The sequence below is a fragment of the Cydia pomonella genome, chromosome 27, assembly GCF_033807575.1.
Source record: "Cydia pomonella isolate Wapato2018A chromosome 27, ilCydPomo1, whole genome shotgun sequence".
NCBI classification, from domain to species: domain Eukaryota; kingdom Metazoa; phylum Arthropoda; class Insecta; order Lepidoptera; family Tortricidae; genus Cydia; species Cydia pomonella.
Genome location: NC_084729.1, coordinates 5,430,840 through 5,443,643, shown reverse-complemented (window position 1 = coordinate 5,443,643; position 12,804 = coordinate 5,430,840). Strand labels below are relative to the sequence as shown.

At 37.5% G+C, this 12,804-nt stretch overlaps 1 protein-coding gene across 6 annotated transcripts in view; it reads left to right on the top strand.

Moving 5' to 3' along the window:
- The first annotated feature begins 134 nt into the window (after positions 1–134).
- Positions 135–12,804, top strand: part of LOC133532420 (signal transducer and activator of transcription 5B) — a 50,573-nt gene continuing 37,903 nt past the window's right edge. The window contains exons 1-7 of one of the 6 annotated variants that reach the window (XM_061871084.1): positions 135–199; positions 2,648–2,721; positions 2,851–2,908; positions 5,018–5,094; positions 6,776–6,925; positions 11,819–11,936; positions 12,163–12,283. In XM_061871084.1, the coding sequence (XP_061727068.1) occupies positions 2,858–2,908; positions 5,018–5,094; positions 6,776–6,925; positions 11,819–11,936; positions 12,163–12,283 (517 nt within the window). In that variant the 5' untranslated portion in view covers positions 135–199; positions 2,648–2,721; positions 2,851–2,857. Of the gene's footprint in view, positions 200–256; positions 600–2,647; positions 2,722–2,850; positions 2,909–5,017; positions 5,095–6,775; positions 6,926–11,818; positions 11,937–12,162; positions 12,284–12,804 lie in introns of those variants that run through there. The other 5 variants (XM_061871080.1, XM_061871079.1, XM_061871081.1 and 2 more) reach the window with 5 other exon arrangements.

Genomic DNA, 12,804 nt, shown 5'->3' with positions numbered 1-12,804 from the left:
AAACTGCTTTAGTTTTGTTACAATATAACCAACCATATACTTTGTAACAAAAGGTACATTTTTAAAGATTTTATTGTAGCATATGTTTGTTTGACATTCTATGTTTGTGTGAGTAACGAATAATGACGCGATGTATATTTTTTTAAATGTAGTTTACGTGACTCGAAGAATGATTCGTGCGGCCTCGTGTTCTTTGCCGGTAAATATTAATTTATTCACCACGCCATAAGAATTAGTTTATTAGAGCGTAAAAAAGTACATATAAGCGTAACCCTTAGCTACCCCAGTAGTTTATCTCTCTAGAAATCCAACAGGATAGCAAGAAAAGCGCATATAAAGTCAAAAGGTCGTGTTGTTGTCTTGATCTAAAATTAATTCCTGTGGATGTGTGTGTAGCGAGGAGCAATTTGTGTTGTAGTGTGTGTAAACGTCAAAATTCTTGGAATCCGCACTAGCGAGCTTATAGCCGCTCGATACAGGTAAATTCTAGGGAAATTGCGTCCCTGGATTTTGTGATATTAGTTGGGGCCCGGGAGCAACAGGTGCGCGAAGAAAAGCTATCATAGTTCGTAGAAACCCTTTTTGATAACGTATCTCAGGTGATCTAAGTGTTGCGTAGTTACGTGGTGTATTTTTTGCCGTGGTTTGTTGTTTTAATAAGCTCTTTGTTCTTAAGGTGTTGTTTAACATAATTTACTATCATGGGAGAAAGGTAGAACACCCGTGCTGCTAATTATAACGGCGAGACTTTTTGTACAGATAAATAAAATTTAAAACATTTCTAAACCTTTCAAGGCTATGATAACAAAAACGTGTTGCATAATTTTATTATGTTTATGCATGCCTGGTGCTTGTATTTGTATTTAAACGTTATTTTCCTTGTTGTTAATTATCTAATGGAGCATAATCATCAATGATTACTTGCATACATACTTTCGTCATTGATGAATAGGAAGGCACAATCAACAGCTTCATTTAAAATTGATGATTCATTTAGAAAACACCTTGTAATAAATAGTAGTAGGTAGCGTCTGTGACAGACAGACAAGCAGAGGTCTAAGTATCCCAGCTTATCCTTCCACAAAAGTCAACATTTAAACGAGTATTCTCTTCTCACAAATCAGAAGTTTGCATCTCGACATTGGCAGAATCCACCTTGCTATAATTAGCGAGGAGTTTAAGCCATTTAGGAACAAAAAAAAGCACATCCATAGTGTCAATTTTGGTATGGTACACTAAATTTATCTGTATTTTGTGTGACTATTTTAGGTCAGATTTTTGTATCTTTTGCAATCTTAGCAGATATTTTATGTCCTAAAGTTCAATGTTTATCCTTGTAACACTCCACCAACCCACCGTTCACCATACCATAGAGAAATAAGTAATCATAGAGTGCTCACTCAATACAGCATTATTTTTACCGAAACGCTTATTATTTTTGTAGTTGAATCTTTGTAGTTGACATCTAGTGTCAAGTAGCGGATTTATCAGTACCGCTAATTGACACTAGATGTCCTGAGTGCTGGGCCTGAAGAAAAGTGTATTGCTCAACAATTTACAACTATTATTACAAGCAGAAGAAGTTGAAAATAGAGTTTCGGTGAATTCGGTTATAATATTAGCTGAAAATTGTATTACACTTGTCGCACCACTTATTGTCAAATAGTAGTATTGATAAATTCATTACTCAATGCTAGATGTCTACGAATAATAATCATTTTGGTAAGAAAACTAATTTATTGAGCGAGCACTCTATCCATACACAGTTTTCCTATTTTTAATATGCACCTTGATCTGAAAGTAAAAAATTTCGTCTGTTCTAAAATCTAAATAATACAGCAGTAACAGCAGAAAGAAAATGAAATTGTGAGCCATACTTAAATTCTATTTACCGTCTTCAGAGCAAAATTTGTATCTACATGTCACATGAAATGACCCTCTGCAAACAAGTTTCTATGTTCATTGAGCCTTATAAGGTTATTTGTTTTTTTTTTTTATGTTATTGTACTGTAGAAAGTTGTGCATCCATAACAGGAAAAAACTACAATTTTTGATTGACAATGCAGTCTGAGTAACCTCAACAAAACTTGTTATTAGACTTCTGAGGAATTCATTACTTTCCTTACACAAATATTTTTATGTAAATTCTTAAAATCTTCTGCATTTAATAAAATAATATTAAAACTTATACCTTTAAACAAGAAATATGCAAGCTACAATTGTGAATCAATTTAAAAAATGGACTTGAGAAACTATGTAAGCAATGCAATCGTGCTGCATGCTCCCGGTGTAGTCTGGCCTTTAGACGTACATACCAGCCTCAGCTGCCTGTATAAAACGAAATAATAATAATTCTTGTATATATATTTCGGGATCTCCGTAACAACTAACAATTTCGATTAAATTTGCTATATGGGGGTTTTCGAAAAATCGATCTAGCTAGGTCTTATCTCTGGGAAAACGCGCATTTTTAGGTTTTTTTAATGTTTTCAGATATTAATCATAAATATCACAATACTAGCTCTGATCAGTCTGATCCTATTTCCAAATATTTTATGTTGGAAGAACAAGACTAATAAAGTTTCCAATAACTTTTTTAAAAATAATAATAACTAGCAGTTAATACATTTATATATTTTTGTTACAGTTTTACATGTATTAACTTAAGACTGAAGTTCAGGACACCAACACTTTTGCAGTATTAATCAAGAGATAGATTTGGTAAGTAATATATATTCTTTAACTCGCTGAACCATAACACGTTGGGTATTTTATTTTTAATGTGGCTAAGATTTTTTATTATTTTATTTGGCTATCAGCATTTAACATTTCTTCTATATTCTGTGTCAGGTCCAAGATGTCGCTTTGGGCTAGGGCTCAGCAGCTTCCACAGGAGAGCTTGCAGAAGGTCAGTACCAGCATCCACTGTTAACTGATATTCGAAAACTTTTAGCCCATCCCACACGGCTCCATAGAGAAATAAGAAGTAAGCATAGAGTGCTCATTCCATACATCAGTTTTGTTACCAAAACACTTATAATTTTTGTAGTCGACATCTAGCATCGAGTAGCGGAATTATCAGTACTGCTACTTGACACTAGATGTCTCTGGTGTCGCGACTGACGACAATTGTATTTCTCAACAATTTATTAAACGAACGAACAAAGTACGGATCACTTATGATACTATAACAGGTCAGATACTTTAGTTTACTTTATCTATTTTGGAGGAGAATATTTATTTGATAAAGTTCTTGACTTATTTGTTTAGCTTTTTATCAATGCTTCTCGTTATCTGGGGGGTATGGTAGTGGCCTGCATATACATATAGATGAATATATGATATTAGTAAACATGGCACTGATAACCGTTGTTCTGGGGGCCTAGCCGAGGTGATAATCGTTGATAGAAAACGTCATCCAAAATTTAAATAATGTATGGAAATATCGTTACTTTTTGTGGCAACTGTCACTGGCCGTGGCGAAGGTAAAGATAAGATAAAGATAGTTTACAGTACATATGGTGCTACTTTATAGCACTATAGTGCGTAAATTTGCACATTATGTAACTATGTAGAAAATTTAAAGGGTCATATGTACTGTAAAACGTTGTACCGTACGATACATGTGCGAATAGGTAATTCGCAACTCGGGTCGATTTATCGCCACTCGTTACGAATCTCTTATTTTTCGCACTTGTATCGTAAATAACTATTATTTAACTTTGAATTTGAGTCAAACAACTTTTTTTGTTGTTTGTGCAATGAGCTAAGTGATAACAATAACATTACCTTACAGTTAGGAAAAACTGTGACTCAAAAGACGTACCCATGGCAACCAGAAAAAAAGACTCATTCATTCCTTTGAAATAGCTGATCTTTCTATAGGTAGCATATTCCCCAGAATGTTATTAACGGAAGCTATAACCATTAACCATATACGGCCATGTGTATTGGCCTCTAACATGTCATTATCCATGTATGGAACGAGCACCTGTCAATTTAGGTATTTGGCCGTTCAGAGGGCACCAATAGCCACCGGCTTGGGGATTCGGACCTCTGCACTCACTGTCTTTATGAACGGGAGCGAAAGAGAAACACTGTGTTCCGGTTAGTGGGTGGTCGGATTGCAAAATGGTCATCAAGTCCCAGCTAGTAGTGTTTTTTGCTATTTTTATTTTTTTTCATGTCTGCCCTATCCATTCATTGTAATTTAAACAACCGTTTATCTTATTAGTAGACTAGCGACGACCCGCCTCGGCTTCGCACGGGTTTGACGGGTTACACAAAACCTTAACAAATTATACTCCTAAACCTTCCTCAAGAATCACTCTATTCATAGCTGAAACCGCATGAACATATTTTTGAGTATATAAAAAATAAGTTATGTTGATCGTGACCACGCTCGCGTAGGTTATGAAACGAAATGAATAATCATTATTTTCAAGCAACTGTGTGACTCACAGATAATTACCTTAAAACTAGTGTACATATTATAAAATGTAATTTAAAACTAAAAACACATATATATACATTACGTGTGCCAGGGAGCCGGCCGCGGTACCGCCGGAACTTTATACCCTTCAACTAAAACTCCTTGGTAATAAAAGATGATAGATAGATAATTTATTTCCACCACGAAGTTTTAAATTTTGCTTGTAATTTTTAAGCAACATGGTTTTCAGTCTTTTAAACGATGTTTGGGACATGTTAAGACGAAGAGGTGACTATACAAAGGTCATTGACTCGCGACTATAAAAAAAAAATAACGTCACAATTATACGAACGAACAAACAAATTAGTCAGAGACCGACTATTTTTTATCTCTTTTAAGGTAGTTTATTGAAACAGTAATCGACTTATAATTAAACTAATAACTAATTAACTTATAATTAAGTTCACGATGACGCGCCGCTCACGATTGGCGTGGCGTTCAAAGGGTTCAACCCCCTTGGAAAAGCTAGCAAACCATTATGCCTCACAAATTTATGTACAATATTTTTTATTTATATATTCCCAGGTACGAGCTATCTATGGCGACCATTTTCCTATAGAGGTCCGCCACTGTCTGGCGCCGTGGATCGAGAGTAAGATATGGTAAGTCTAAAAGTATAAACAAGAAAAACATTATGATTCGTAAAGTAGACTTAGCTTGACACCTCAATTTGCCTACTGCCTCGTACGCTCACGGAGCACTTAAAAAAATGGTCGCCTCGTTTGTCGCCAAAAGTGGGATTAGTGGGAAGACGTGGTTGACGGATACAAAATCTACATTTTGGGGACCCCGAGTTCGGAGGGAAAAAAGTGAATTCAAAACCGAATGAAAGTCTATTAAACATAACGGCCAGTTTTGTCGAAAAACGATGTACCCCATCATCATCATTGGCCACAGCATCTTGACAGATGATTGTTGCAGCGACAGGTTATTAAGAAGAAGAAAAAGAGGTCCGTGCGCCGTCGGAGATCGGAGGTGCGGCACATCTTTTCCCGTGACTGTAAAGTCCAATCGCAGCACGGCACTTCCTGCCACAAAGATCGCAGGTGAAGCGCGAATCTGTTGATGGTTCCTGTGCAGTCCGAAGTCTTTTCTGCCTTAAATCATCGAGCCAGACTTCATCATGCTTCGCTATGCCGTCATGTAGAAGGTTACGCCATTCCGCTCTTTTAAGGGCTTCCGTTTCCCAGGTGTTCGGGTCGATGCCGAAGGACAACATGTCCCGCTTGCAGGAATCCTTAAAGCGAAGCATTGGGCGTCCGACTGGTCTTTTGGCGTATGCAATTTCACTCAACATCACTGCCCGGGGAAGTCTATCTGGGTCCATACGTAGAACATGGCCTAGCCAAGGTTTAAATTCTCTTTTCTCAAACATGGATGGCAAAATCGACTTTGCCGGTCAAAAAATAGGTCGCGAAGTGCGTAGCTTATGGTCAGTCAAAAATTAAAAAGTTAAGAGGATGCGGGAGCTGAGATTTAAATATTTTAGGTGAATATATCCGTCTCGCTAACGGAAGCGGCTCCTGAAACTAGTGCGATAAGGACAACGCCAGGTTAGGCGAAAAATCCTGCATAAAAATCTCAAAAAACGATGATTCGTACTCGACTGGTTCCTCCTCTAAAACTTAACCAAATCCGTGTCGGACTGTTTTGCTTTTTAGGCAAATTGATGTCTCTCATTCCCAAGGTCGTCTGTTTAAAACGAATCTTCAGAGAATCTTTTTTTTTTTTTTTTTCTTCTTTTTTTTTTTTTTTAAATACTACGTCGGTGGCAAACAAGCATACGGCCCGCTGGTGGTAAGCAGTCTCCGTAGCCTATGTACGCCTGCAACTCCAAAGGAGTTATATGCGCGTTGCCGACCCTAAACCCGCCCCCCCCTCGTTGAGCTCTGGCAACCTTACTTACCGGCAGGAACACAACACTATGAGTAGGGTCTAGTGTTATTTGGCTGCGGTTTTCTGTAAGGTGGAGGTACTTCCCCAGTTGGGCTCTGCTCTAGATCTGGAATGACATCCACTGGCTGTGCCCTACCACACAAAGCGAGATGAAATTCACAATGCCCATACCTCTCTTTTGGACGTAGTTTAAGGACGTAGCCGGGTCCAAAACCTCTGACTCCCAAGGAAGTTTTGTTATTCACCTTTTGACCGCCAAAGACGTCATATGACGCGCGCAGCTACAGCCCCATATCAACCTTCATGCGTACCGACAAGGTTCACGATTACGTGCCGCGTACGATAGGCGTGGCGTTCAAAAGGTTAAGACCCCTTATTTATTACCAGGACGGCGGAACCCGAAGAGCAGCAGCGTTTCTTCGTGGAGGAACTGGTGCAGGAAATCAAGACGACGGCCGAGCTGATGCTGTCCCCGGACATGTTCGTCACCAAGATGAAGCTGTTCGAGGCTGCCAAGGCGTTCCACGCGCAGTACAGGTGCGTACATGTCCATCAGAAATATCTTACATCATTTTGGAAAAGAGCTGATGTTGAAGAGTATCGGCTGCTGCTGGATCGATTTTTATCAAATATAGCTAAGAACTACTGCAAGGAAACTGGCTTTCACATCATAAAAATCGCATCGAACGCGGTCCATCCGTTTGAGAGCTACGATGCCACAGGCAGAGACATTGGCGTCAAACATATACGTCTTTTTTGGGGGTTTATAAATATGAGAAAAACAACGATGTTTAAGTTTTATTGATAAATGGAGTTCACTTCCTGTCATCATAGAGAAATAAGAAGTAATAGAGTGCTCACTCCATACATTTTGGTACCAAAACGCTTATTATTTTAGTAGTCGACGTCTAGCAACGAGTAGCGGAATTATTAGTACTGCTACTTGACACCAGATACCAGATGTCTCGGGTGTAGCGACTGATGAAAATTGTATTTCTCAACAATTTACAACTAATATTACAAGCAGAAGTTGAAAATAGAGTTCTGGTTAATCTGGTAATATATAATATTAGTTGAAAATTGTTCAGCATTAGAGTTTTCGTTCGTTGCGACATCTATTGTCAAGTAGCGGTACTGATAATTCCGCTACTCCATGCTAAATGTCGACTAAGCAAATAAGCGTTTTGGTACCAAAACGGATGTATGGAGTGAGTACTCTATGTACTTATTTCTCTATGCTATCATTTAATGTTGCCCCCTAAAATCTGATCTCTGCTAGTTACGAATGATGTATTGGTCTTACCCTTGCAACTGTCCCAGCCTAAAAAAAAATCCAAATTACGTGCTAAGAATTTATCTCAATTGTTTACATATTTAGCACGTTTTACCCACGTTATCACCATCCCAACGTTGTTTATGTTCTCCCACTGATAAGTATATCAACCGCAACATTACGTATTGTCGATTTATATGACGAATCTGGGGTTTTACCGACAATTGGCCATATAAAGATGGACATTGGGATGACCTAGTACAGTCTCACAATTGTCAGTGAAGAGTGTGCTAGTGTTTTGAAAGTTGTGTGATTAAAAAATATAATTGTGTATACACCGTGTTTTTATTGAATTCCGTTAACTTCGGGGTATCGGTAAGTACGTTTAAGGAAACTAAATGGCATAGTTAATTTAAAAAAAAAACTTTTTTTATAAAAAATAATTATATGTTTCTTATAGCGTTGTTGTAACATGGGCTATACATTTAAACTCAACCAAACAATTGAAAACTGTGACATACATATATCAATGTCATTTCGAACATCAATCTTCCGAGATAGTACTTACGTTTAGTAGCAAATGTACACACACACTCGTACTGAACACTAATCAATATGTAAACAGGCCCTAAGGCTAGTGTACGTGGTCGTAAGGGCCTTAGAAGATAAAAAAATAATCATTGTTTATCTCCGAAATGCAGTTAATTAGAATACCAGTGTCCTTGAGAAAGTTAAAACGAAAATAAAAACACGGTGTGTAGATGAGGTAGAATCCGTTTCATACGATTTTCCGATCTCTGCAAGTTGATTTAATATTTCTTTCACGTATACATAATACGCGTTTTCGCTTAAGCGAACCCGGCAAGCTCGGTCGAATTTCACCTTCCCATACAAACGGAGTTTTGTTCTCATTTTAAAACTACGTGTTGGATTGTAATGAAACTTTGCACATACAATGACATGAGGTATACCTAGTCCTGTAATAAGTTTATATAGCTCCAGTTTATAAAACAAATGAAACAGAGCAAAAACAAGTTTCTCTGAGAAACTTATTTTAACTATGGTATCTGAAGCTACATTTGACGACCGGGTTGGCCTAGTGGGTAGTGACCCTGCCTACGAAGCTGATGGTCCCGGGTTCAAATCCTGGTAAGGGCATTTATTCGTGTGATGAGCATGGATATTTGTTCCTGAGTCATGGGTGTTTTCTATGTATTTAAGTATTTATAAATAATTATTTATATATTATATATATCGTTGTCTAAGTACCCTCAACACAAGCCTTATTGAGCTTACTGTAGGACTTAGTCAATTTGTGTAATAATGTCCTATAATATTTATTTATTTATTTATTATAAACTAATTACAGGACTAGATATCTTATCCTATTGTAAGTACAAAGTTTCTGAGCAATCTAGTCAGTCGTTTTAAAATGAGAGTGTAACTATGTTTCTATGGAGAACCGAGCTTGCTGGTGACCCTTAAGTCGCGTTCTTGGCTTGTAGCCTTCAGAATCTTTTTTTGACTGTTTTAAGGCGAAGGGTAGGTCAAGCTCTTTCCATACAAACTCTGTGCGCGTTTTTCTACGTGTGTGTTTGTGCAACAGTTATTATTTTTGGTAAATATGCTTATTTTTCTGTTAGTTTTGTATTTTTTTTAATAAAGAAAAACTTCTACATCAAGTTCTGCGTATATCCAATATATACAAGCAAAAAATGAAATTAAATGCTATAGTGCCAACACTTGCACAAGGTTTGTATGGAGAATGCATTGCCCTACCCTGCGCCTTAAGAATATATAAATATTTAAGCTATATGTGTTTAGTCAGTAGTAAGTTATGGTCATAGCACCAGTAAAGCGGGCTATTGATTACCCGTTCGCCGGACGATATTGGCCTGTCAGTTATTCTCAAAAGCTGATAATCGCGGATAACTGACAGGCCGATATCGTCCGGCGAACTGGTAATCAGTGGGCCCGGTTATAGGCAATAGGACCGGTGTAATTTATCGGGTAGAGCCACCATTTTATTGGTTAATGTGATACACACAGTTATTTAATTCACTCTTTCAATCCATTCGTGGCAGCTCTAGTGAATCGACCTGTAATTTTGAGGTTCTTTTTTTGGCAATGGAGCAACTATGCGGTGATTTTGTATTACAAATACTAAAATGAGCTTTTGTACTAATTTTATACTATCTTATATCTTTAAACGGGCAATTCTTGTATATATATATTTGTATATTTTGGTTTTCGGGGGCGAAAAATCGATCTAGCTAGGTCTTATCCCTGGAAAAACGTGAATTTTTGAGTTTTTATACAATCGATCTAAATTAGTCTTATGTTTGGGAAAACGCGTGTTTTCGAGTTTTCATGCGTTTTTCTTTCGACGCAGAATATGGTCGCTAATTTCGTATTGCCGGCCACTATCCGTCTGGTCCAGCGGGTTAAGACGCGGACGGCTAGAAACGAGTGTTACGGGTTCGAATCTCGCCCGGTGACTAACTTTTGTTTTTTTTTTTATATGTTCAAGTTTATATATAATTTTTTAATTTTTATTATTTTAGACAAGTTTAATTTAGTAAAAAAATGTAGTTAATGTTTGAGATAACAATATATATTTCTCATAAATATGTCTAACATTTACCTATACTGATAACGTGAATAAGATTTATGCTTCGAGTTTTTATTTTATTGAGACAAAAAAAAAAGTAAGGAAAGCCTTCATGTGATCATATCAGTTTTTAGGATCACTGAAATCAAACACCTGATCTACACAGGAATCGATTGTAAATAATAATAATTGTCAGTCCACATTTTACTTTTTAAGTTTATGTAGATTATCACCGAAACACCAACATATTACAATAAATAGTTATAACCGAGCTCGCCCAGGTACGGAAGCTTCTTTTACCTTTAAACGAACAATTCTTGTATATATATTTCGGGGATCTCGGAAGCGGCTCTAACGATTTCGATAAAATTTACTATACGGGGGTTTTCGGGGGCTAAAAATTGATCTAGCTAGGTCTTATCCCTGAAAAAACGCGCATTTTGAGTTTTTATATGTTCTCCGAGCAAAGCTCGGTTTTCCAGATATTTTACCTTTAAACGAGCAATTCTTGTATATATATTTCGGGGATCTCGGAAACGACTCCAACGATTTCGAAGAAATTTGCTATATGGGGTTTCCTGGGTGAAAAACCGATCTAACTAGGTCTTATCTCTGGGAAAACGCACATATTTGTTTTTTTTTTTGTTTTCCGAGCTAAGCTCGGTCTCCCAGATATTTTTGTACTGAAATGACACATCGTGTGAATTTGGATTGGGGCAATGAACTGTCAACGTCGTGTCTGCGTCGTAATAAGATTTAGTCTTATTTTTACCCACGACGGAACAAAACAGTAGATACACTAGGTACGGTTAGGGACATTAATTGCTGACCAATCCACGGTTCAAGCTAATTTGGCTGTCAATTCCTAACGCTATGACATCTCCAATGTAAAGTGAACCCTAAATGGCTTAACCATTAAAGTCCGTGATTCTACACTTTAGATAGATATGCTGTTTGTGTATTGTCCCATGTATCTCCAAAACGAATTGACCGATTTAGCTGTGGTTTTCTATTAGTTTGTTTTTTCTATTCGCTAAACGGCCCCATTCGAAGAATGAGATACGATAACGATGAGTTCTGGTTTAGATAAGTTCTCATTTATATATCGTTTGTATGTCGTATAATTGATAGAAGCAGCTCGATTCGGGCAATGGGGATCTTATTGGGATCACAGCGGAATCGAAATAAACGTCAATTTTGACCCTGCCTATGAAGCCGATGGTTCTGGGTTCAAATCCGGGTAATGGCAATTTCGGAGTTGGTCCTATAGTAAAAGTTGCTCAGTATAAGCCCAAAACCTCCCTGGCAACGGGAATGCATATATTTTTTTGGCCACCGTGTATTTCGTTGTGTAAGTACCCTCAACACAAGCCTTATTCAGCTTACTGGAGGACTTAGTCAATTTGTGTAATAATTTCCTATAATATTTACTTATATTTATTTATTACCTATGTTTATTGTAATTTGAATTCAGTATTTTGACGTGCTAATATATAGATTAGAAGGAATAAATAGATTTAAATTAAAATATTAATTGTTTGTGCAGTCACGCACCCCACGAGCTGTACGCGTACATCCGGCGTTGCCTGGCCTTGGAGATGGAGGTTATCCAGAGCGCCACCCAATATGTGGCGCAGCCACACACTGAGAGGAAATACAGCGAGGTATGTACTTAATGTTAGGAGTTATCAACCTGTTGTCACATAACAGTAACAATTTAATGTTTTAATTGTGGCAGTAATTCAGTTATAACCAGTGCCTTCTAGTTCGCTGTCAAACTAGGGGGCAAGATTTTAGCTTTGCCTTTAACAGTCAATAACTTTATTCAAAGTCGTCAGAGTTTCGTGAGTTCTTCTAAGTATTACGGAACTTCCTTTCTTTGTCACACAGCTGCTGACCGACCTGCAGACCGTCCGACAAAAGGTGACGATGGTGAGCGAGGAAATACGCTCACTACAAGCCCACAACGAATCGTTCTCGCTTCAGTACCACGAGTGTCTTAAGAACAAAGGTAAGTACATTAGCCGGGACCTCCAAACCGGCAGACTTCTTTGTACAGAAAATTACAGATAAGGCGTTTGTAAAGTCGCGATAAAAGCTTGTATTAAAACAAAACGGACTAAAAATTTACTTATAATCAAAGAGAATTTGAAATAGAGGCCGATTGTGTGATTGTCATAGACATAATTTTGTAGCCACAGTAAATTTACGTCATCTTACGACACATGATGTACTTTTAGAACGCCATTTGACTTTGATCCTTATTCTTTCACTTATATGTGTTAAATTTGTTAAATATCAAAAAGTGGCGCCATCTAATAGATCAAAGGCCAAATGTATGGCGGCATCGTTTTGAGCGATGGCGCCACAACCTTTAAGGTCTTCGCACACTATATCAATTCCACACCAACTCAACTCACTTTTGGTTCAGCTTAGTGGACGACGAGTGGACGACGCGTAGACCACCCGACAGTTACCTAAATGTTAAACTGTACTGTAGGACATACAAGATAAGGCTTTAATTTCAATATT